Source organism: Oncorhynchus mykiss, chromosome 18, assembly GCF_057628025.1.
Source record: "Oncorhynchus mykiss isolate SJ-2025 chromosome 18, ASM5762802v1, whole genome shotgun sequence".
Classification (NCBI taxonomy): domain Eukaryota; kingdom Metazoa; phylum Chordata; class Actinopteri; order Salmoniformes; family Salmonidae; genus Oncorhynchus; species Oncorhynchus mykiss.
Genome location: NC_143039.1, coordinates 26685118 through 26711251, shown reverse-complemented (window position 1 = coordinate 26711251; position 26134 = coordinate 26685118). Strand labels below are relative to the sequence as shown.

General features: G+C 40.8%; 2 protein-coding genes across 3 annotated transcripts; both read right to left on the bottom strand.

Moving 5' to 3' along the window:
• Window positions 1–7808: 7808 nt before the first annotated feature.
• LOC118941110 (uncharacterized) lies at window positions 7809–14190 on the bottom strand. The gene is made up of 4 exons (XM_090208001.1): window positions 14054–14190; window positions 12847–13057; window positions 8954–10729; window positions 7809–8616 (listed from the first exon to the last, which is right to left on the bottom strand). Exons 2-4 carry the CDS (start codon window positions 13030–13032, stop codon window positions 7900–7902), a joined length of 2679 nt encoding a protein of 892 aa, XP_090064127.1. The 5' UTR covers window positions 13033–13057; window positions 14054–14190; the 3' UTR covers window positions 7809–7899.
• A 4730-nt stretch (window positions 14191–18920) lies between these two features.
• LOC118941113 (uncharacterized) lies at window positions 18921–25287 on the bottom strand. Of its 2 annotated transcripts, XM_090207999.1 has the most exons (4): window positions 25156–25287; window positions 23973–24183; window positions 20097–21854; window positions 18921–19759 (listed from the first exon to the last, which is right to left on the bottom strand). In XM_090207999.1, the coding sequence occupies exons 2-4, from the start codon at window positions 24156–24158 to the stop codon at window positions 19046–19048; spliced, it is 2658 nt and encodes an 885-aa protein (XP_090064125.1). In that variant the 5' UTR covers window positions 24159–24183; window positions 25156–25287; the 3' UTR covers window positions 18921–19045. The 2 variants fall into 2 exon arrangements, with proteins under 2 accessions (XP_090064125.1, XP_090064126.1); XM_090208000.1 differs by lacking the exon at window positions 25156–25287 and having other exon boundaries at window positions 23973–24328.
• Between the last annotated feature and the right edge of the window lie 847 nt (window positions 25288–26134).

Sequence of the window (26134 nt, the reverse complement as noted above, 5' to 3'; positions counted from 1 at the left end):
TAAAATGCTCTACCTCTTATTAAATTGTTGACCATTCATAGTACAGGTGTTTTGCCTATTTCAAATTGAATATGTTTTAGATTTCACAACTAGCATCCAGGTTTACTTAGGTTATTTGTTTGACCTTAGCCTTCCGCTAATGTCAGTGTTGCTCATCAAAATCTTCATCATTAATAAAATATTTAGGCTACCTTACTACATACAGTAAAACAGGTATTCTGTAGACTGTGACACCTCAGTGAGTGTTTAAGAAAACATCTCTCCTCAATGGCCTCAGCTATTAGCCATATGATCAACAAGGTCAAATGTTGCACTAAAATCAAGAAGCAGCTTATTTTGGTCAAGTGACCTGATCCATTGATCGGTTAAAACAACTAGAGCTGTTGCAGTTGAGGGATCTTCACGGTTCGCATGCTGGCAGAGAAATAAGATGTGCTGGGTGTGTAATTATCTAGGCCTGAAACATTTGATTGAAGAGTAGGTGTCCCTGAATTCTTGCATTGTAGTTCAATTTATTATTAAGGAAATCAAAATCAGCTGACTATAGAACAGTAGTTTTAGACCTGCCAACAGGTCCCATTGTTTAAAAACTTGTTTGAAATGTTTCTTATCCATGTCTTTCCAGTTGATCTAACCAATCAGACTCAAGAGCAGTGTAATTACTGACAGTGTAACAAAGTTGAAACTGCATCCTTTGTGTGTCTTCCACTAAGATACCAGTTGCATTTACATAGAGACATTACATACTGTTTGACAAATAGCCTATGTCTTGTTATAGGAATAAATGTGAAATGCAGCACTGAAATTGTTTGAATTACATTAAATGATTACCTGTCAGAGACCACCCACTGGTTCTCTATTTCTTCAAGTAGTGTTGACACTGTGACTTCAGTTAAAGGGGGTAGATCAGGAATCTTTGTTGGAATGTGGCCCTCAAACTCAACTGAAATAAACAGAGCAAATAATCAGGGACCTGCATCCTAATGATTCTATTCTGTCATGGATGATAATAATTAATACTGACATTTTCAAACATATGATCATAATCCTTTTCAGTTATTCTATAATATAGGATATAATCAATGTTGATTTTATCTTGTGCAAACATTATCATAATCATTTTCACTGTCATAACTCAGTTCATCTATTAATTTCATACCTGCTCCCAAAAAGGCTCTTACATTTTCATTTTTCCTTACAAATACAAAAAAATTGCATGGTTGGACATTGACAGGAATAAGATCTAGTGTTGACGTGGTTGGACTGTCCTAATACACCCTCACATGGCAACTTTGTTCCGCATAGATACTAATCATGTAGACCACGGGAATTGGTGGAAGTCATGCAAAACAGTTTTTTCCGCATTCATGTAATGATGGCACTGAAGCAGACACATTGAGCACACGTTTGGTATGTCAAAGCTTGTTGTACTAATTACATATTCCACCAACAAAGGTGATGGATACAATTTGAGATTTTAACTTTCCTGACCAGGACAGTCACGCAATACTGGAATATAAAAGAAAACCAGAAACCCTGAACATGTGAGTATATATATTATTAATGAGCTAGCAATGCTGTGTGTGTGCGCTCATCCGGAAAACGAGTGTGGGTGGCTTTTGACAGCTCAGTATGGGGTGCACGTCCAACTGACCGTCAGCTGGCTAGAGATTGTGTGTGGTGTAACGTTATGGGTTCAAATAACACATTGAATGTCAGAATACAACTATAGGGATTATATTAATTCTAGGTCAAATAGATTAAAGCTAGTATAAACTGCTGATTGTCTCTTATGGGAAAATGTAGCACAAATCTATTGCTTCATGCTAATGCTAGCTACGTCGGTTTTGACGTTTTGGTAGGGGCGCGTCAGTTTTAGCTAGGTGGCTGTCACTGGCAAGACATCGTGTGTATGGTGTACTGATTCAAAGAAACCATCAGATGAAATTTCAGAATATAATTCATTATATGGCTAATAGATTGACGTTAGTACCAATTGCAGATATCTTATGAGAGCAGGTAGCATTGTTAGTCTATGCTCGCTAGCTAGCTTAGCTTGCTAGCTAGCTAATTCATTTTGATGTCAGATCTACTTAGCTGGCTAGTTCTTACCAGTGTCTGTCTGGATGTCGGCGTTTCAGAGCAAGTTCAACCATCATTTAACCCCCGGGAATGCTGTTCCATGGAGTTGTATCCATAGATTAGCAAGGTATGTGTGTGTAGGTGTCAGTCAGTGTCATACAGGTTCGATTGCATCACAGAATAAAATGATATGATACAAAGGTAAACCCCATTTTCTCCAAAACACAATACAATAGAGGCAGGATACTTGTCCACATGATTAAGCATGCATTTAATCTAACAAAAATGACATTAACTAATTTTTGACCAAATGAGCAGTTACTGCCTTTTTGCTTGGGAGGGCAGAATAGGGAAGACATCAACACTATGAAATAACACATGTGGAATCATGTAGTAAGCAAAGAAGTGCTACAAAATACATTTTATATTTGAGATTCTTTAAAGTAGCCACCCTTTGCCTGGATGACAGCTTTGCACACTCTTGGCATTCTCTTAACCAGCTTCATGAGCTAGTCATCTGGAATGCATTTTAATTAACACGTGTGCCATGTTAAAAGTTAATTTGTGGAATTTCTTTCCTTAATGCGTTTGAATCAATCAATTGTGTTGTGACAAGGTAGGGGTTGTTTACAGAAGATTGCCCTATTTGGAGAAAATTAACAAGTCCATATTATGGCAAGAACAGGTCAAATAAGCAAAGAGAAACAACAGTCCATCATTACCTTAAGACATGAAGATCAGTCAATCAGGAAAGTTCATTAGAGTTACCAGCCTCATAAATTGCAGACCAAATAAATGCTTCACAAAGTTCAAGTAACAGACACATCTCAACATCAACTTTTCAAAGGAGACTGCGTGAATCAGACCTTCATGGTCAAAATTCTGCAAAGAGATCACTACTAAAGGACACCAATAATAAAAAGAGACTTGCTTGGGCCAAGAAACACAAGCAATAGACATTAGACTGGTGGAAATCTGTCCTTTGGTCAGATCAGTCCAAATTTGAGATTTTGGTTCCAACCTCCGTATCTTTGTGAGACGCGGAGTAGGTGAACGGATGATCTCCGCATATGTAGTTCACAGCGTGAATCATGGAGGATGAGGTGTGATGGTGTGGGGTTGCTTTGTTGGTGACACTGTCTGTGATCTATTTAGAATTCAAGCACACTTAACCAGCATGGCTACCACAGCATTCTGCAGCGATCCGCCATCCCATCTGGTTTGCGCTTAGTGGAACTAATCATTTGTTTTCAACAGGACAATGACCCAACACACCTCCAGGCTGTGTAAGGGATATTTGAACAAGAAGGAGAGTGATGGAGTTCTGCATCAGATGATCCAGCCTCCACAATCACCCGACCTCATCCCAAGTGAGATTGCTTGGGAAAAGCAGCCAACAAGTGCTCAGCATATGAGCGAACTCCTTCAAGACTGTTGAAAAGGCATTCCAGGTGAAGATGGTTGAGAGAATGCCAAGTGTGTGCAAAGCTGACATCAAGTAAGTTTAGTAAGTTCAAGACAACTGGTAACTCGGGAAAAAGGAGCTACGACTTGGAAAATACGTTTTCATTTTTCATCCAGCTCGGAATTGTAAATTTGGAACTCGGGCCTCTTTAAATCAAATCAAATCAAATGTATTTATATAGCCCTTCGTACATCAGCTGATATCTCAAAGTGCTGTACAGAAACCCAGCCTAAAACCCCAAACAGCAAGCAATGCAGGTGTAGAAGCACGGTGGCTAGGAAAAAGAGCTCTTTAAAGAGCTACGACCTGAAGATCACTGACATAATCATGATTCAAGCTTTTTTTGTTGAGTTCCCAGTTGTCTTAAAAGTACCATGAATCCAGAGAATGCCAGACCTTGATTACAAAGTTTGATGACAAAATTTGCCCACGAAGGACCGCTGCACCACCTTCCTGTTCAAGTGAGCACAGCACAACAAGTTGAGTCCAAAAATGTCTTGTATGATTCATAATTGATTTAATTAGGCAGGGAGAAATGTATACTGTAGCTAAGAAATGAACACTAAGTGTATGTTGTGTAGTAAGCTGCTAGTAGCCCATGTTCCTCACTGGATGAAGGAACTATTTCGCTGCCAGACAAGGCTCTAGCTGATAGCCAGGTGTAGCAGTGGTAAGGTGTTGGGACTCTGCTGTTGGGACAGCTTTATGTAGGCTCCATCATATTCCATCATATTCCCCTCCATCATATTCCCCTCAATCATTTTCTCCGCTATCATATTCCCCTCCATCATATTCCTCTCTATCATATTCTGTGTATTATATTCCCCGCTATCTTTTTCCTCTCCATCATTTCCCTCTCTATCATATTCCCCTGTATTATAATAATCTATATCATATTCCCCTCTATCGTATTCTGTGTATTATATTCTTCTATCATATTTCCTCTATGGCTGCTTTGCGTGATGTATTGTTGTCTCTTCCTTCTTGCCCTTTGTGCTGTTGTCCCTGCCCAACAATGTTTGTACCCTGTTTTGTGCTGCTACCATGTTGTGCTGCTGCCATGTTGTGTTGCTACCATGTTATTGTCATATTGTGTTGCTACCATGCTGTGTTGTCATGTGTTGCTGCCATGCTATGTTGTCGTCTTAGTTCTCTCGTTGGGCAGAGACTGTCCCAAGATCGCGTAGCAGTCGGAGGTGTGTTTTCTTGTCTTGTCCGGTGAAAATATTTGCTTTCCTCGTTTATTTGTACATATTTCATATACAGTGGGGAGAACAAGTATTTGATAAGCTGCCTATTTTGCAGGTTTTCCTACTTACAAAGCATGTAGAGGTCTGTAATTTTTTTATCATAGTATATCAGTATTTTTGGGCGCCGATTATAAAAATAAATATATATATATATATTTTTACCTTTATTTAACTAGGCAAGTCAGTTAAGAACACATTCTTATTTTCAATGACGGCCTAGGAACGGTGGGTTAACTGCCTCGTTCAGGGGCAGAACTCCAGATTTTCACCTTGTCAGCTCGGGGGATTCAATCTTGCAACCTTACAGTTAACCCAATAACGACCTGCCTCTCTCTCGTTGCACTCCACAAGGAGACTGCCTGTTACGCGAATGCAGTAAGCCAAGGTAAGTTGCTAGCTAGCATTAAACTTATCTTATAAAAGACAATCAATCATAATCACTAGTTAACTACACATGGTTGATGATATTACTAAATATTATCTAGCGTTTCCTGCGTTGCATATAATCTGACTGAGCATACAAGCATACACGTATCTAAGTATCTGACTGAGCGGTGGTAGGCAGAAGCAGGCGCGTAAACATTAATTCAAACAGGCTTTCTTTGCGTTTTGCCAGCAGCTCTTCGTTGTGCGTCAAGCATTGCGCTGTTTATGACTTCAAGCCTATCAACTCCCGAGATGAGGCTGGTGTAACCGAAGTGAAATGGCTAGCTAGTTAGCGCGCGGTAATAGCGTTTCAAACGTCACTCGCTCTGAGCCTTCTAGTAGTTGTTCCTCTTGCTCTGCATGGGTAACGCTGCTTTGATGGTGGCTGTTGTCGTTGTGTTGCTGGGAGGAGCGAGGAGAGGGATGGAAGCTATACTGTTACACTGGCAATACTAAAGTGCCTATAAGAACATCCAATAGTCAAAGGTTAATGAAATACAAATGGTATAGAGGGAAATAGTCCTATAATTCCTATAATAACTACATCCTAAAACGTCTTACCTGGGAATATTGAAGACTCATGTTAAAAGGAACCCACCAGCTTTCATATGTTCTGAGCAAGGAACTGAAACTTTAGCTTTCTTACATAGCACATATTGCACTTTTACTTTCTTCGCCAACACTTTGTTTTTGCATTATTTACACCAAATTGAACATGTTTCATTATTTACTTGAGGCTAAATAGATTTTATTGATGTATTATATTAAGTTAAAATAAGTGTTCATTCAGTATTGTTGTAATTGTCATTATTTCAAAAAATAAATAAAAAATTGGCTGATTAATCGGTATCGGCTTTTTTGGTCCTCCAATAATTGGTATCGGTATTGGTGTTGAAAAATCATAATCGGTTATTTATTTATTTTTCTCTTTTGTACCCCAGTATCTCTACTTGCACATGATACTCTGCACATCTATCACTCCAGTATTAATGATAATTTGTAGTTATTTCGCCTCTATGGCCTATTTTTTTGCCTTACCTCATTAATATTATTACGTTTGCACACTCTGAACATAGATTTTTACTATTATGCTATTAACTGTACGTTTGTTTAACCCATGTGCAACTCTGTGTTGTTTTTGTCGCACTGATTTGTTTTATCTTGGTCAGGTTGCAGTTGTAAGTGAGAACTGGTTCTCAACTGGCCTACCTTGTTAAAAACTAATTGACGCTACCCATTCCGTTAACGTTAGGATAATTTTCATCAACAACCGCTGAATTGCAGAGCGCCACATTCAAATAATATTACTATAAATATTTATATTCATGAAATCTTAATATAGCAAAACACAGCTTAGCTTTTTGTTAATCCGTCTGTTGTGTCAGATTTTGAAAATATGCTTTACAGCGAAAGCAATCCAAGCGTTTGTGTAAGTTTATCGATCACTAGACAAAACATTATGGACACCTAGCATCAAAGTAGCTTGGTCACGAAAATGAGAAAAGCAATAAAATTAATTGCTTACCTTTGATCTTCGGATGTTTTCACTCACGAGACTCCCAGTTACACAATAAATGTTCCTTTTGTTCCATAAAGATTATTTTTATATCCAAAATACCTCAGTTTGTTTGGCGCGTTGTGTTCAGAAATCCACAGGCTCGAGCGGTCACAACAACGCAGACAAATTCCAAATAGTATCCGTAATGTCCACAGAAACATGTCAAACGTTTTTTATAATCAATCCTCAGGTTGATTTTAAAGTATATAATCGATAATATATCAACCGTCTCTTTTTCAGTAGGAGAGGGAGAGTCAATGGCTGCACCACTCTGTTGCGCAAGCAAAACTCATGCGAACACCCAGCTATCCACTACGCGATGTTATCTTGCTCGCTCATTTTTCAAAATAAAAGCCTGAAACTATGTCTAAAGACTGTTGACACCTTGAGGAAGCGATAGGAAAGGGAATCTGGTTGATATCCCTTTAAATGGAGCGAAGGCAGGCTATGGAACATATAGCTTTCAAAATAGAGGCCTCTTCCTGGTTTTATTTTCCTCAGGTTTTCGCTTGCAATATCAGTTCTGTTATACTCACAGACAATATTTTGACAGTTTGGAAACTTTAGAGTGTTTTCTATCCTAATCTGTCAATTATATACATATTCTAGCATATGGGCCTGAGAAATAGGCCGTTTACTTTGGGAACGTTCTTTTTCCAAACATAAAAATAGTGCCCCCTAGCTGAAAGAAGTGTTGTGTTGTCTCACTTGTCGTGATGTGTGTTTTGTCCTATGTTTTAAGTTTATTTATTTATTTTTAATCCCAGACCCCATCCCCGCAGGAGGCCTTTTGGTAGGCCGTCATTGTAAATAAGAATTTGTTCTGAACTGAGTGAAATAGTGAAATAAAATAAAATATCATATTCCTTCTATCAAATTCCTCTGTATCATATTCCTCTCCACCCTCCAACTCCCCCCCTGTTCTTCCTCAACTCCTCATCATTAAACACTCCCCAGATGTGTGAAAAGTCAACATTTTGTGTTTATACAGTGTTGTACAGTATGCCTTAACAAAAATCAAACAGAGTAAACATTTTTTATTTTATTTTTAAATGCTTCATTCTTTCATTGCATGCAAAAATACCATATCCCTCCCTCCCTACTCTCTATTACCCAGTCTACTCATCCATCTTCAAGCTTTCATCCCTTCCCTGCTCTTCTATCACCGTCTCAGTTCCACCTCCAGCTGGTTCCCTCTTTTTCTTCTCCTCCAGTCTCTTCCTCTCCTCTCTCCTCATCTTTTCTCTCTTCTTCTCCTCCTTTTCTTGAATCTTTCTCTCCATCTCCAAGAATGCAGCTTGAGCTTTCTCTCTCTTTTTCAGCTCCTCAGAACACTTCTTCTCTTTCTTAATTCTGTCTTTCATCATGTCATTATGTATCTTCATCAGCCCCTCTAACCTCTTTTTCTCTGCCTTTTCCTTCTCTTTTCTTTCCTTCTCTCTCTTTTTCTGTTCTAACTTCTCCCTCTTCTTCTCAGCCTTCATGACTTTCTTCTGCTCTTTCTCTCTCTCCTTCATCTCTTTCTTCTCCCTCTTTTTTTGCTCCTCCTCCTTGTGTTTTATCTCCTTTCTCTCTTTCTCTTCATCTTTCAACTTCTTATTCAGTTTCTTATTTTTCTCTTTTTCCTCCATCTTCAAAAATGGGATTTTCTGCATTTGGTTCATGAGCAGAAAGCCCACTCTTCCCAGGATGGTTTCTGCTCTCTCTGTTGAAACCTTCCCAATAGAGCACTTGGAATGGGCACAATCCGCCTCACTCTTCAATCCCTCCCTCGGGCTCACCTCCTCAGTGACGCTCCTCTCTTCACTCTCAATTTCAATGCCTATCCAATGATCCTAACAGGAAGACATTGACTCTAGATGTAATATTGTTCCAATGTAGCACATTCAATACACAACTGAGTGATCAACATACAATGATGGCCTCATGGGGCACCCCATTAGATTTTACAATATCTATAGATGTTCCTGGGTCCATACTAAAAGTAATACAAATGCTAACCCTAGTGAGGGGTGATGTTTTATGCTATGAGCAAAGAGCAGCAGGGTTGGGGTCAATTCCATTTCAATTCCAATCAAAAGACTCTAAGATTCCAATTCTCTTCAACGCATTGAATTGAAATGGAAATGACCACCATCCCTGTAAAGTAGTAAGGTGAAATTCGACACCTACCTTTACCTCTTCCAGGGTCCAGGGCCTGGGTTCCTTATCCTCTGACCTGCATATGGATGCTCCAACTCTAACAGGCATCTTAGTGACTACGCAGATCAGAGGGTTGGGCAGCTCATCATTGCGGGTTGCCAGAGTTAAGTTAGCATCTGAAACCAGCTGTTGAGCGTGAGGGCAGATATCCACCTCCACAGTAGTGCCCCTTCCTTTCTGATCTGGCTGCTTGGGGTCCTTGTCATGGATGCATGCCAGGCTTGGAGGAAGTGCATGGACAGGGCTTTTATCACCCATCATTTCCTCTCTCTTGACAGTGGATGCAACTGCACTTTCCTCTATGTCAACTGAGCACTCTGTGGTGTTCTCAACGGTCTCCTCTGGCTGTTTGTGGTCAATGTTGTGGGTGCAGGGCAGCCTTAGAGACAGTGCTGTGGGTGCAGGAGGACTTTTTTCAGCCAAAAACTCCTCTTGGAGGACAGTGGACACGGAAGCGACTGCTTCACGGGCAACTGGACACTTGCTGGTGCCCTCTACTGCCTCCTCTGGTAGTTTGTAGTCATTGTCAAAGACAAGTTGCAGGCTTGAAGGCAGCACTAAGGGAAGACCTGTGGCTGCTGATGGATCCTCTCTATTAGCAACTGATGCCTCTGCGGCGACTGAGCACTCAGTGGCTTCCTCTATCGTCTCCTCTGGCTGCTTATGGTCATTGTCCAAAACGTGTGACAAGCTTGGAGGCAGCCTTGGAGCAGGGCTTTTATCCAGGTCCTCTCCCTGGACAATGGATGTGCCTACAGCGATCTCTGTGGCAAGGGAGGACTCGGGTACATCCTCTTTTTCCGCCTTGGTCAGTTTGTGGTCAGAGTCACAGATACATGGCGAGCTTGGAGGCAGTGCTGCAGGGTCAGGAGGGCTTTGATCAGCTCCCATGTCCTCTTTGAGGTGAGTGGACACATCATTGGTTGTTTCACTGGCAACTGGACACTTGTTGGTTCCCTCTACTGCCGCCCCTGGCAGTTTGTCGTCAAAGACACGTGGCAGACTTGGAGGCAGCATTGGGACAGGGCATTTAGCTGCTGATCTGTCCATTCCATCAACAGTAGCTGTGCCTGAAGTGGCCTCTGTAGCAAATGAGACCACATAGGATTCCTCTACTGTGTGCTCTGGAGGCATTAAGTCATCGTCAACGACTGGTGGCAGGCATGGAGGCAGCACTGAAGGAAGAATTGTAGCTGCCCATCGGTTCTCTCTCTTGACAGTGGCTGTATCTGCAGTGTCCACTGTGGCAACTCGGCACTCCGTGGCTGAAACAGCAGGCTGGGAGGTTTCCGGGACTTTGAATGAATTGCCAATGAACCGCTGAGCCAGTGGTGGGAGGGAGAAAGGATAGAATCTGTCCTCTTCCTTGATATTAGATATTGCCACTGGAGAATCTGAGTCCTCAGTGGTTCCCTCTACTGTCTGCTGTGGTGGAATGGAGTCATTGTTAAAGAAGTGTGGCAGGTATCGATGCAGCATTGAGGAAAGATGTGTATCTGTCGACAAGTCCTCTCTTCTACCAGCAGATACATCTGCTGTGGCCTCTGTGGAAACTGGGCACTCAGCAGGGACAAAGTAGGAAAATACAATGAATCGCTGTGCATCCTGAGTGCGTATGACCAATGGAGAGGGGGGATGCAACATGGTTGGTATTGGCCTCCGATTGGTGAAAGCCAGTGGTGGGAGGGAGTCAATACAGGGAGCCATGAACTCAGTGAGTGGACGTTTGGTCACATCTCTCACATTCTGCAGGAGAAAAGAAACAGACATGATGAAAGTGATCACATTCAGTACATACATTCTTTATGAGTGAACTCTATTTACTTTTACATCACATATACAGTGCCTTCGGAAAGTATTCAGACCCTTTCACTTCTTCCACATTTTGTTACCTCAGCCTTATTCTAAAATTGATTAAATAATTTTTTTCAGTCATCAATCTACACAAAATACCCCATATTGACAAAGCAAGAACAGAATCGTTCCAAATTAATCTAAAATAAAAATAATGGGAATATGCTTTCGTATTCAGTACTTTGTTGAAGCACCGTTGGCAGCGATTACAGCATAGAATCTTCTTGGGTATTACGCTACACACTCGGCATACTTGTGTTTGGGGACTTTCTCCCATTCTTCTCTGCAGATCCTCTCAAGCTCTGTTAGGTTGGATGGGGAGAGTTGCGGCACAGCTATTTTCAGGTCTGTCCATAGATGTTCGATCCGGTTCAAGTCCGGGCTCTGGCTGGGCCACTCAAGGACATTCAGAGACGTGTCCCAAAGTCACTCCTGCGTTGTCTTGGCTTGTGCTTAGGGTCGTTGTTCTGTTGTAAGGTGACCCATCGCCCCCAGTCTGAGGTCCTGAGCGCTCTGGAGCAGGTTTTCTTCAAGGATCTCTCTGTGCTCCGTTCATCTTTGCCTCGATCCTGACTAGTCTCTTAGTCCACGCCGCTGAAAAACATCCCCACAGCATGATGCTGCCACCACCGTGCTTGACTGTGCCGTAGGTGCCAGATTTCCTCCAGACGTGACGCTTGGCAATCAGGCCAAAGATTTCAATCTTGGTTTCATCAGACCAGAGCATCTTGTTTCTCATGGTCTGAGAGTCAATGGGTGCCTTTTGGGAAACTCCAAGTGGGCTGTCATGTGCCTTTTACTGAGGAGTGGCTTCCATCTGGCAAATCTACCGTAAAGGCCTGATTGGTGAAGTGCTGCAGAGATGGTTGTCCTTCTGGAAGGTTCTCCTATCTCCACAGAGGAACTCTTGTGCTCTGTCAGTCACTATCGGGTTCTTGGTCACCTCCCCGACTAAGACCCTTCTCCTCCGAATGCTCAGCTTGCCGGGCGTCCAGCTCTAGGAAGAGTCTTGGTGGTTCCAAACTTCTTCTATTTAAGAATGATGGAGGTCACTGTGTTCTTGGGGACCTTCAATGCTGCGGACATCTGTTTCTCGACACAATCCTGTCTCGGAGCTTTACGGACAATCCCTTCTACCTCGTGGTTTGGTATTTGATCTGGCATGCACTGTCCACTGTGGGACCTTATATAGACAGGTGTGTGCCTTTCCAAATCATGTCATATCAATTTCATTTACAACAAGTCCAATCAAGTTGTAGAAACATCGAAAGGACGATCAATGGAAACAGGATGCACCTGAGCTCAATTTCGAGACTCATAGCAAAGGGTCTGTATACTTATGTAAATAAAGTATTTCTGTTTTTAAATGTAATACATTTTCAATACAAATGTAACACAGTTTTTTCGCATTGTAATTGTGGGGTATTATGTGTAGATTGCTGAGAATCTTTATTTTATTTAATCCATTTTAGAATGAGGATGTAAAGTAACAACAGGTGGAATAAGTAAAGGTGTCTGAATACTTTCCTAAGACACTGTATATATCTAGTGTCCTCTCAGATGCTCTGCACCAGTCTGTACCAACCCTGGGTCTTCTAGCTAACGGGTCAACTAAGTGTAAAAATACATGCACTACACCCAGCACAACATTTGACATTTTAGACATTTAGCAGACGCTTTTGTCCAGAACAATTTACCGTTAGTGCATTCAACTTAAGGTAGCTAGGTCAGACAACTACATTATCCTGATTTGAAGGTCTATGAGAGATCGCTTGGTCTTGTTATTTAATTTTTTTTAAAGACAAGGCAACCATAAGAACTGAGGACTATGTACATAACAATACTCAGAGACATACACAATACAACACAAGAAAAGTTATCAGACAAAATACTGTTAGCTTACGTTCAATGGCATATCGCACATTTTGCCAGTATATTGACAAATATTTGATTTAATCAATTTTGTTCAACAGAACTCTAGTCGACTTTGTCAAAGTTGGTCTTGTTACCTCCTCAATCAGGCTTGGCATTTTCCTCGTCTCAAACCAAATCCTCTTCATCTCCTTCTCCTGCTCCCTCTGGATCTGTCTCACCAGAACCAACCTGGCTCCCAGCTCCATCATGTAGTCTGTCTGGATCTCCCTATCCTTCAACTGACACTCAGCCCTCCTCTGTGTCAGCGTTGAACCCTCCATGTCTTCCTCCTAGCTAACAATAAGTCTGGAAAATACATAACGTTGTAGTAAGTGGTGTGTTGCTAACCAAAGAATAATACATCTCTTTACGATGTGCTCACATTTCTTCCCCTTTACTTACAATTAAGCAAGTGACAATCCCATTCCAGAGATGATTACGCAATAGGCCTATCTGAATTATTAGTAAAAAGTTGGCTACTGGAAAAGCGACCAAGTTCAAATGAATCAATTTTGGCTGTTCCTATCATTATGTGCACAATATCCTTCATGACATCTTCATTGTGATGCAAGGCGTTGCCATTGGAGATGAGAAAGCACAACATAGACTTTAACAATCAAACTTCAGGCTCTCTCTGTACCTTACTATTAAGCCTTATTCAACCCCCTCATGTAACGCCACTCCATATTGGCCCTGGTTCTCACAAACCACACTAATCACTTATATAATATCATTCAAAAAGGTTTTGGGGGAAGAAAGTGACTATTTCCATCATGGACCAAACTTGTTGTACAGTTTCATCTATTTGAATCACTCCAGTCTTCTCTTTGAGTGCCTCTGAGTGCAACTCAATTTAATGAGGTCTATCAATTCAACCATTTGAAATGGATGACCATTTAGTCAAGAAAATCTGAATATTTTTTTAAATTAGCAACTACAAGTTAGCCAAGTTCGCCTACTTGTTTTTTACACAACCTACCCTTGTGTTACATATTTATAGAGATAATTGATTACAATGTATGTTGGGGATTAACACAGAGATGCGGTTTTCTTTCATCAATAGAATGTATTTGCCTTTAGGCTGGCTGACTACAACAACTGTAACATGCCATCTCAGTTGTCAGGATGAACAATTTTCTCACAAAAAAACTGATTCAAGCAAACTGTCTCTCGTCAATAGTTTCACTTGTCACCATGATTGCATGTCAGGCCTACTTAAAGGGTCATGTTAGTACACAAGTCATTTAAAAAGTAGTTATTCTTCAGAAACATAGTTAAACAGTAAGTTATATTACAACCTACCTCTCAAGTAAGCAGCGTGTTCTCTTGCTAATGAAATAGGACATGAATAATCTGTCAGTGGTTAGTTGAATCAGTCTCTTTGCACTGTTCTGTTTGTCTGTGCAACAGCTAACCTCCCAGAATCAGAATCTTGTGATGTCACAATGAAGGCCCCATTGCTATGACTACCCACAGAAGCTCTCATGTGTAATCAAATGCTAGAACAATTCCCTTTTTTTTAACCTGTTGAGCACAGTCATATGTAATATTTACATTGAATCCATGTAACCAAATGTTTTATTAAAATAAAATGCTCTACCTCTTATTAAATTGTTGACCATTCATAGTACAGGTGTTTTGCCTATTTCAAATTGAATATGTTTTAGATTTCACAACTAGCATCCAGGTTTACTTAGGTTATTTGTTTGACCTTAGCCTTCCGCTAATGTCAGTGTTGCTCATCAAAATCTTCATCATTAATAAAATATTTAGGCTACCTTACTACATACAGTAAAACAGGTATTCTGTAGACTGTGACACCTCAGTGAGTGTTTAAGAAAACATCTCTCCTCAATGGCCTCAGCTATTAGCCATATGATCAACAAGGTCAAATGTTGCACTAAAATCAAGAAGCAGCTTATTTTGGTCAAGTGACCTGATCCATTGATCGGTTAAAACAACTAGAGCTGTTGCAGTTGAGGGATCTTCACGGTTCGCATGCTGGTAGAGAAATAAGATGTGCTGGGTGTGTAATTATCTAGGCCTGAAACATTTGATTGAAGAGTAGGTGTCCCTGAATTCTTGCATTGTAGTTCAATTTATTATTAAGGAAATCAATATCAGCTGACTATAGAACAGTAGTTTTAGACCTGCCAACAGGTCCCATTGTTTAAAAACTTGTTTGAAATGTTTCTTATCCATGTCTTTCCAGTTGATCTAACCAATCAGACTCAAGAGCAGTGTAATTACTGACAGTGTAACAAAGTTGAAACTGCATCCTTTGTGTGTCTTCCACTAAGATACCAGTTGCATTTACATAGAGACATTACATACTGTTTGACAAATAGCCTATGTCTTGTTATAGGAATAAATGTGAAATGCAGCACTGAAATTGTTTGAATTACATTAAATGATTACCTGTCAGAGACCACCCACTGGTTCTCTATTTCTTCAAGTAGTGTTGACACTGTGACTTCAGTTAAAGGGGGTAGATCAGGAATCTTTGTTGGAATGTGGCCCTCAAACTCAACTGAAATAAACAGAGCAAATAATCAGGGACCTGCATCCTAATGATTCTATTCTGTCATGGATGATAATAATTAATACTGACATTTTCAAACATATGATCATAATCCTTTTCAGTTATTCTATAATATAGGATATAATCAATGTTGATTTTATCTTGTGCAAACATTATCATAATCATTTTCACTGTCATAACTCAGTTCATCTATTAATTTCATACCTGCTCCCAAAAAGGCTCTTACATTTTCATTTTTCCTTACAAATACAAAAAAATTGCATGGTTGGACATTGACAGGAATAAGATCTAGTGTTGACGTGGTTGGACTGTCCTAATACACCCTCACATGGCAACTTTGTTCCGCATAGATACTAATCATGTAGACCACGGGAATTGGTGGAAGTCATGCAAAACAGTTTTTTCCGCATTCATGTAATGATGGCACTGAAGCAGACACATTGAGCACACGTTTGGTATGTCAAAGCTTGTTGTACTAATTACATATTCCACCAACAAAGGTGATGGATACAATTTGAGATTTTAACTTTCCTGACCAGGACAGTCACGCAATACTGGAATATAAAAGAAAACCAGAAACCCTGAACATGTGAGTATATATATTATTAATGAGCTAGCAATGCTGTGTGTGTGCGCTCATCCGGAAAACGAGTGTGGGTGGCTTTTGACAGCTCAGTATGGGGTGCACGTCCAACTGACGTCTCTAGTCAGCTGGCTAGAGATCGTGTGTGGTGTAACGTTATGGGTTCAAATAACACATTGAATGTCAGAATACATCTATAGGGATTATATTAATTCTAGGTCAAATAGATTAAAGCTAGTATAAACTGCTGATTGTCTCTTATGGGAAAATGTAGCACAAATCTATTGCTTCATGCTAATGCTAGCTACGTCGGTTTTGACGTTTTGGTAGGGGCGCGTCAGTTTTAGCTAGGTGGCTGTCACTGGCTAGAAATCGTGTGTATGGTGTACTGATTCAAAGAAACCATCAGATGAAATTTCAGAATATAATTCATTAATTATATGGCTAATAGATTGACGTTAGTACCAATTGCAGATATCTTATGAGAGCAGGTAGCATTGTTAGTCTATGCTCGCTAGCTAGCTTAGCTTGCTAGCTAGCTAATTCATTTTGATGTCAGATCTACTTAGCTGGCTAGTTCTTACCAGTGTCTGTCTGGATGTCGGCGTTTCAGAGCAAGTTCAACCATCATTTAACCCCCGGGAATGCTGTTCCATGGAGTTGTATCCCTAGATTAGCAAGGTATGTGTGTGTAGGTGTCAGTCAGTGTCATACAGGTTCGATTGCATCACAGAATAAAATGATATGATACAAAGGTAAACCCCATTTTCTCCAAAACACAATACAATAGAGGCAGGATACTTGTCCACATGATTAAGCATGCATTTAATCTAACAAAAATGACATGAACTAATTTTTGACCAAATGAGCAGTTACTGCCTTTTTGCTTGGGAGGGCAGAATAGGGAAGACATCAACACTATGAAATAACACATGTGGAATCATGTAATCCAATAGTCAAAGGTTAATGAAATACAAATGGTATAGAGGGAAATAGTCCTATAATTCCTATAATAACTACATCCTAAAACGTCTTACCTGGGAATATTGAAGACTCGTGTTAAAAGGAACCCACCAGCTTTCATATGTTCTGAGCAAGGAACTGAAACTTTAGCTTTCTTACATAGCACATATTGCACTTTTACTTTCTTCGCCAACACTTTGTTTTTGCATTATTTACACCAAATTGAACATGTTTCATTATTTACTTGAGGCTAAATTGATTTTATTGATGTATTATATTAAGTTAAAATAAGTGTTCATTCAGTATTGTTGTAATTGTCATTATTTCAAAAAATAAATAAAAAATTGGCCGATTAATCGGAATCGGCTTTTTTGGTCCTCCAATAATTGGTATCGGTATTGGTGCTGAAAAATCATAAATCGGTTATTTATTTATTTTTCTCTTTTGTACCCCAGTATCTCTACTTGCACATGATACTCTGCACATCTATCACTCCAGTATTAATGATAATTTGTAGTTATTTCGCCTCTATGACCTATTTTTTTGCCTTACCTCATTAATATTATTACGTTTGCACACTCTGAACATAGATTTTTACTATTATGCTATTAACTGTACGTTTGTTTAACCCATGTGCTGTGTTGTTTTTGTCGCACTGATTTGTTTTATCTTGGTCAGGTTGCAGTTGTAAGTGAGAACTTGTTCTCAACTGGCCTACCTTGTTAAAAACTAATTGACGCTACCCATTCCGTTAACGTTAGGATAATTTTCATCAACAACCGCTGAATTGCAGAGCGCCACATTCAAATAATATTACTATAAATATTTATATTCATGAAATCACAATATAGCAAAACACAGCTTAGCTTTTTGTTAATCCGTCTGTTGTGTCAGATTTTGAAAATATGCTTTACAGCGAAAGCAATCCAAGCGTTTGTGTAAGTTTATCGATCACTAGACAAAACATTATGGACACCTAGCATCAAAGTAGCTTGGTCACGAAAATGAGAAAAGCAATAAAATTAATTGCTTACCTTTGATCTTCGGATGTTTTCACTCACGAGACTCCCAGTTACACAATAAATGTTCCTTTTGTTCCATAAAGATTATTTTTATATCCAAAATACCTCAGTTTGTTTGGCGCGTTGTGTTCAGAAATCCACAGGCTCGAGCGGTCACAACAACGCAGACAAATTCCAAATAGTATCCGTAATGTCCACAGAAACATGTCAAACGTTTTTTATAATCAATCCTCAGGTTGATTTTAAAGTATATAATCGATAATATATCAACCGGCACTGTCTCTTTTTCAGTAGGAGAGGGAGAGTCAATGGCTGCACCACTCTGTTGCGCAAGCAAAACTCATGCGAACACCCAGCTATCCACTACGCGATGTTATCTTGCTCGCTCATTTTTCAAAATAAAAGCCTGAAACTATGTCTAAAGACTGTTGACACCTTGAGGAAGCGATAGGAAAGGGAATCTGGTTGATATCCCTTTAAATGGAGCGAAGGCAGGCTATGGAACATATAGCTTTCAAAATAGAGGCCTCTTCCTGGTTTTATTTTCCTCAGGTTTTCGCTTGCAATATCAGTTCTGTTATACTCACAGACAATATTTTGACAGTTTTGGAAACTTTAGAGTGTTTTCTATCCTAATCTGTCAATTATATGCATATTCTAGCATATGGGCCTGAGAAATAGGCCGTTTACTTTGGGAACGTTCTTTTTTCCAAACATAAAAATAGTGCCCCCTAGCTGAAAGAGGTTAAAGTGTTGTGTTGTCTCACTTGTCGTGATGTGTGTTTTGTCCTATGTTTTAAGTTTATTTATTTATTTTTAATCCCAGACCCCATCCCCGCAGGAGGCCTTTTGCCTTTTGGTAGGCCGTCATTGAAAATAAGAATTTGTTCTGAACTGACATGGCGAATGAAATAAAATAAAATATCATATTCCTTCTATCGAATTCCTCTGTATCATATTCCTCTCCACCCTCCAACTCCCCCCCTGTTCTTCCTCAACTCCTCATCATTAAACACTCCCCAGATGTGTGAAAAGTCAACATTTTGTGTTTATACAGTGTTGTACAGTATGCCTTAACAAAAATCAAACAGAGTAAACATTTTTTATTTTATTTTTAAATGCTTCGTTCTTTCATTGCATGCAAAAATACCATATCCCTCCCTCCCTACTCTCTATTACCCAGTCTACTCATCCATCTTCAAGCTTTCATCCCTTCCCTGCTCTTCTATCACCGTCTCAGTTCCACCTCCAGCTGGCTCCCTCTTTTTCTTCTCCTCTCCTCTCTTCCTCTCCTCTCTCCTCATCTTTTCTCTCTTCTCCTCCTTTTCTTGAATCTTTCTCTCCATCTCCAAGAATGCAGCTTGAGCTTTCTCTCTCTTTTTCAGCTCCTCAGAACACTTCTTCTCTTTCTTAATTCTGTCTTTCATCATGTCATTATGTATCTTCATCAGCCCCTCTAACCTCTTTTTCTCTGCCTTTTCCTTCTCTTTTCTTTCCTTCTCTCTCTTTTTCTGTTCTAACTTCTCCCTCTTCTTCTCAGCCTTCATGACTTTCTTCTGCTCTTTCTCTCTCTCCTTCATCTCTTTCTTCTCCCTCTTTTTTTGCTCCTCCTCCTTGTGTTTTATCTCCTTTCTCTCTTTCTCTTCATCTTTCAACTTCTTATTCAGTTTCTTATTTTTCTCTTTTTCCTCCATCTTCAAAAATGGGATTTTCTGCATTTGGTTCATGAGCAGAAAGCCCACTCTTCCCAGGATGGTTTCTGCTCTCTCTGTTGAAACCTTCCCAATAGAGCACTTGGAATGGGCACAATCCGCCTCACTCTTCAATCCCTCCCTCGGGCTCACCTCCTCAGTGACGCTCCTCTCTTCACTCTCAATTTCAATGCCTATCCAATGATCCTAACAGGAAGACATTGACTCTAGATGTAATATTGTTCCAATGTAGCACATTCAATACACAACTGAGTGATCAACATACAATGATGGCCTCATGGGGCACCCCATTAGATTTTACAATATCTATAGATGTTCCTGGGTCCATACTAAAAGTAATACAAATGCTAACCCTAGTGAGGGGTGATGTTTTATGCTATGAGCAAAGAGCAGCAGGGTTGGGGTCAATTCCATTTCAATTCCGATCAAAAGACTCTAAGATTCCAATTCTCTTCAACGCATTGAATTGAAATGGAAATGACCACCATCCCTGTAAAGTAGTAAGGTGAAATTCGACACCTACCTTTACCTCTTCCAGGGTCCAGGGCCTGGGTTCCTCATCCTCTGACCTGCATATGGATGCTCCAACTCTAACAGGCATCTTAGTGACTACGCAGATCAGAGGGTTGGGCAGCTCATCATTGCGGGTTGCCAGAGTTAAGTTAGCATCTGAGACCAGCTGTTGAGCGTGAGGGCAGATATCCAACTCCACAGTAGTGCCCCTTCCTTTCTGATCTGGCTGCTTGTCATGGATGCATGCCAGGCTTGGAGGAAGTGCATGGACAGGGCTTTTATCACCCATCATTTCCTCTCTCTTGACAGTGGATGCAACTGCACTTTCCTCTATGTCAACTGAGCACTCTGTGGTGTTCTCAACGGTCTCCTCTGGCTGTTTGTGGTCAATGTTGTGGGTGCAGGGCAGCCTTAGAGACAGTGCTGTGGGTGCAGGAGGACTTTTTTCAGCCAAAAACTCCTCTTGGAGGACAGTGGACACGGAAGCGACTGCTTCACGGGCAACTGGACACTTGCTGGTGCCCTCTACTGCCTCCTCTGGTAGTTTGTAGTCATTGTCAAAGACAAGTTGCAGGCTTGAAGGCAGCACTAAGGGAAGACCTGTGGCTGCTGATGGATCCTCTCTATTAGCAACTGATGCCTCTGCGGCGACTGAGCACTCAGTGGCTTCCTCTATCGTCTCCTCTGGCTGCTTATGGTCATTGTCCAAAACGTGTGACAAGCTTGGAGGCAGCCTTGGAGCAGGGCTTTTATCCAGGTCCTCTCCCTGGACAATGGATGTGCCTACAGCGATCTCTGTGGCAAGGGAGGACTCGGGTACATCCTCCTTGGTCAGTTTGTGGTCAGAGTCACAGATACATGGCGAGCTTGGAGGCAGTGCTGCAGGGTCAGGAGGGCTTTGATCAGCTCCCATGTCCTCTTTGAGGTGAGTGGACACATCATTGGTTGTTTCACTGGCAACTGGACACTTGTTGGTTCCCTCTACTGCCGCCCCTGGCAGTTTGTCGTCAAAGACACGTGGCAGACTTGGAGGCAGCATTGGGACAGGGCATTTAGCTGCTGATCTGTCCACTCCATCAACAGTAGCTGTGCCTGAAGTGGCCTCTGTAGCAAATGAGACCACATAGGATTCCTCTTCTGTGTGCTCTGGAGGCATGAAGTCATCGTCAACGACTGGTGGCAGGCATGGAGGCAGCACTGAAGGAAGAATTGTAGCTGCCCATCGGTTCTCTCTCTTGACAGTGGCTGTATCTGCAGTGTCCACTGTGGCAACTCGGCACTCCGTGGCTGAAACAGCAGGCTGGGAGGTTTCCGGGACTTTGAATGAATTGCCAATGAACCGCTGAGCCAGTGGTGGGAGGGAGAAAGGATAGAATCTGTCCTCTTCCTTGATATTAGATATTGCCACTGGAGAATCTGAGTCCTCAGTGGTTCCCTCTACTGTCTGCTGTGGTGGAATGGAGTCATTGTTAAAGAAGTGTGGCAGGTATCGATGCAGCATTGAGGAAAGATGTGTATCTGTCGACAAGTCCTCTCTTCTACCAGCAGATACATCTGCTGTGGCCTCTGTGGAAACTGGGCACTCAGCAGGGACAAAGTAGGAAAATACAATGAATCGCTGTGCATCCTGAGTGCGTATGACCAATGGAGAGGGGGGATGCAACATGGTTGGTATTGGCCTCCGATTGGTGAAAGCCAGTGGTGGGAGGGAGTCAATACAGGGAGCCATGAACTCAGTGAGTGGACGTTTGGTCACATCTCTCACATTCTGCAGGAGAAAAGAAACAGACATGATGAAAGTGATCACATTCAGTACATACATTCTTTATGAGTGAACTCTATTTACTTTTACATCACATATACAGTGCCTTCGGAAAGTATTCAGACCCTTTCACTTCTTCCACATTTTGTTACCTCAGCCTTATTCTAAAATTGATTAAATAATTTTTTTCAGTCATCAATCTACACAAAATACCCCATATTGACAAAGCAAGAACAGAATCGTTCCAAATTAATTTAAAATAAAAATAATGGGAATATGCTTTCGTATTCAGTACTTTGTTGAAGCACCGTTGGCAGCGATTACAGCATAGAATCTTCTTGGGTATTACGCTACACACTCGGCATACTTGTGTTTGGGGACTTTCTCCTATTCTTCTCTGCAGATCCTCTCAAGCTCTGTTAGGTTGGATGGGGAGAGTTGCGGCACAGCTATTTTCAGGTCTGTCCATAGATGTTCGATCCGGTTCAAGTCCGGGCTCTGGCTGGGCCACTCAAGGACATTCAGAGACGTGTCCCAAAGTCACTCCTGCGTTGTCTTGGCTTGTGCTTAGGGTCGTTGTTCTGTTGTAAGGTGACCCATCGCCCCCAGTCTGAGGTCCTGAGCGCTCTGGAGCAGGTTTTCTTCAAGGATCTCTCTGTGCTCTGTTCATCTTTGCCTCGATCCTGACTAGTCTCTTAGTCCACGCCGCTGAAAAACATCCCCACAGCATGATGCTGCCACCACCGTGCTTGACTGTGCCGTAGGTGCCAGATTTCCTCCAGACGTGACGCTTGGCAATCAGGCCAAAGATTTCAATCTTGGTTTCATCAGACCAGAGCATCTTGTTTCTCATGGTCTGAGAGTCAATGGGTGCCTTTTGGGAAACTCCAAGTGGGCTGTCATGTGCCTTTTACTGAGGAGTGGCTTCCATCTGGCAAATCTACCGTAAAGGCCTGATTGGTGAAGTGCTGCAGAGATGGTTGTCCTTCTGGAAGGTTCTCCTATCTCCATCTCTCGAACTCTTGTGCTCTGTCAGTCACTATCGGGTTCTTGGTCACCTCCCCGACTAAGACCCTTCTCCTCCGAATGCTCAGCTTGCCGGGCGTCCAGCTCTAGGAAGAGTCTTGGTGGTTCCAAACTTCTTCTATTTAAGAATGATGGAGGTCACTGTGTTCTTGGGGACCTTCAATGCTGCGGACATCTGTTTCTCGACACAATCCTGTCTCGGAGCTTTACGGACAATCCCTTCTACCTCGTGGTTTGGTATTTGATCTGGCATGCACTGTCCACTGTGGGACCTTATATAGACAGGTGTGTGCCTTTCCAAATCATGTCATATCAATTTCATTTACAACAAGTCCAATCAAGTTGTAGAAACATCGAAAGGACGATCAATGGAAACAGGATGCACCTGAGCTCAATTTCGAGACTCATAGCAAAGGGTCTGTATACTTATGTAAATAAAGTATTTCTGTTTTTAAATGTAATACATTTTCTATACAAATGTAACACAGTTTTTTCGCATTGTAATTGTGGGGTATTATGTGTAGATTGCTGAGAATCTTTATTTTATTTAATCCATTTTAGAATGAGGATGTAAAGTAACAACAGGTGGAATAAGTAAAGGTGTCTGAATACTTTCCTAAGACACTGTATATATCTAGTGTCCTCTCAGATGCTCTGCACCAGTCTGTACCAACCCTGGGTCTTCTAGCTAACGGGTCAACTAAGTGTAAAAATACATGCACTACACCCAGCACAACATTTGACATTTTAGACATTTAGCAGACGCTTTTGTCCAGAACAATTTACCGTTAGTGCATTCAACTTAAGGTAGCTAGGTCAGACAACTACATTATCCTGATTTGAAGGTCTATGAGAGATCGCTTGGTCTTGTTATTTAATTTTTTTTAAAGACAAGGCAACCATAAGAACTGAGGACTATGTACATAACAATACTCAGAGACATACACAATACAACACAAGAAAAGTTATCAGACAAAATACTGTTAGCTTACGTTCAATGGCATATGGCACATTTTGCCAGTATATTGACATATATTTGATTTAATCAATATTGTTCAACAGAACTCTAGTCGACTTTGTCAAAGTTGGTCTTGTTACCTCCTCAATCAGGCTTGGCATTTTCCTCGTCTCAAACCAAATCCTCTTCATCTCCTTCTCCTGCTCCCTCTGGATCTGTCTCACCAGAACCAACCTGGCTCCCAGCTCCATCATGTAGTCTGTCTGGATCTCCCTATCCTTCAACTGACACTCAGCCCTCCTCTGTGTCAGCGTTGAACCCTCCATGTCTTCCTCCTAGCTAACAATAAGTCTGGAAAATACATAACGTTGTAGTAAGTGGTGTGTTGCTAACCAAAGAATAATACATCTCTTTACGATGTGCTCACATTTCTTCCCCTTTACTTACAATTAAGCAAGTGACAATCCCAATCCAGAGATGATTACGCAATAGGCCTATCTGAATTATTAGTAAAAAGTTCAAATGAATCAATTTTGGCTGTTCCTATCATTATGTGCACAATATCCTTCATGACATCTTCATTGTGATGCAAGGCGTTGCCATTGGAGATGAGAAAGCACAACATAGACTTTAACAATCAAACTTCAGGCTCTCTCTGTACCTTACTATTGAGCCTTATTCAACCCCCTCATGTAACGCCACTCCATATTGGCCCTGGTTCTCACAAACCACACTAATCACTTATATAATATCATTCAAAAAGGTTTTGGGGGAAGAAAGTGACTATTTCCATCATGGACCAAACTTGTTGTACAGTTTCATCTATTTGAATCACTCCAGTCTTCTCTTTGAGTGCCTCTGAGTGCAACTCAATTTAATGAGGTCTATCAATTCAACCATTTGAAATGGATGACCATTTAATCAAGAAAATCTGAATATTTTTTTAAATTAGCAACTACAAGTTAGCCAAGTTCGCCTACTTGTTTTTTACACAACTTACCCTTGTGTTACATATTTATAGAGATAATTGATTACAATGTATGTTGGGGATTAACACAGAGATGCGGTTTTCTTTCATCAATAGAATGTATTTGCCATTAGGCTGGCTGACTACAACAACTGTAACATGCCATCTCAGTTGTCAGGATGAACAATTTTCTCACAAAAAAACTGATTCAAGCAAACTGTCTCTCGTCAATAGTTTCACTTGTCACCATGATTGCATGTCAGGCCTACTTAAAGGGTCATGTTAGTACACAAGTCATTTAAAAAGTAGTTATTCTTCAGAAACATAGTTAAACAGTAAGTTATATTACAACCTACCTCTCAAGTAAGCAGCGTGTTCTCTTGCTAATGAAATAGGACATGAATAATCTGTCAGTGGTTAGTTGAATCAGTCTCTTTGCACTGTTCTGTTTGTCTGTGCAACAGCTAACCTCCCAGAATCAGAATCTTGTGATGTCACAATGAAGGCCCCATTGCTATGACTACCCACAGAAGCTCTCATGTGTAATCAAATGCTAGAACAATTCCCTTTTTTTTAACCTGTTGAGCACAGTCATATGTAATATTTACATTGAATCCATGTAACCAAATGTTTTATTAAAATAAAATGCTCTACCTCTTATCAAATTGTTGACCATTCATAGTACAGGTGTTTTGCCTATTTCAAATTGAATATGTTTTAGATTTCACAACTAGCATCCAGGTTTACTTAGGTTATTTGTTTGACCTTAGCCTTCCGCTAATGTCAGTGTTGCTCATCAAAATCTTCATCATTAATAAAATATTTAGGCTACCTTACTACATACAGTAAAACAGGTATTCTGTAGACTGTGACACCTCAGTGAGTGTTTAAGAAAACATCTCTCCTCAATGGCCTCAGCTATTAGCCATATGATCAACAAGGTCAAATGTTGCACTAAAATCAAGAAGCAGCTTATTTTGGTCAAGTGACCTGATCCATTGATCGGTTAAAACAACTAGAGCTGTTGCAGTTGAGGGATCTTCACGGTTCGCATGCTGGTAGAGAAATAAGATGTGCTGGGTGTGTAATTATCTAGGCCTGAAACATTTGATTGAAGAGTAGGTGTCCCTGAATTCTTGCATTGTAGTTCAATTTATTATTAAGGAAATCAATATCAGCTGACTATAGAACAGTAGTTTTAGACCTGCCAACAGGTCCCATTGTTTAAAAACTTGTTTGAAATGTTTCTTATCCATGTCTTTCCAGTTGATCTAACCAATCAGATTCAAGAGCAGTGTAATTACTGACAGTGTAACAAAGTTGAAACTGCATCCT

Coding starts and splice junctions, on each gene's coding strand:
- LOC118941110 (XM_090208001.1), bottom strand. CDS start 13,032: ATGGAGGGTTCAACGCTGACACAGAGGAGGGCTGAGTGTCAGTTGAAG. Junction 10,730..12,846: donor TGCCAAGCCTGATTGAGGAG/GTAACAAGACCA, acceptor TTTCTCCTGCAG/AATGTGAGAGATGTGACCAA. Junction 8,617..8,953: donor GGACCCTGGAAGAGGTAAAG/GTAGGTGTCGAA, acceptor TCTTCCTGTTAG/GATCATTGGATAGGCATTGA.
- LOC118941113 (XM_090207999.1), bottom strand. CDS start 24,158: ATGGAGGGTTCAACGCTGACACAGAGGAGGGCTGAGTGTCAGTTGAAG. Junction 21,855..23,972: donor TGCCAAGCCTGATTGAGGAG/GTAACAAGACCA, acceptor TTTCTCCTGCAG/AATGTGAGAGATGTGACCAA. Junction 19,760..20,096: donor GGACCCTGGAAGAGGTAAAG/GTAGGTGTCGAA, acceptor TCTTCCTGTTAG/GATCATTGGATAGGCATTGA.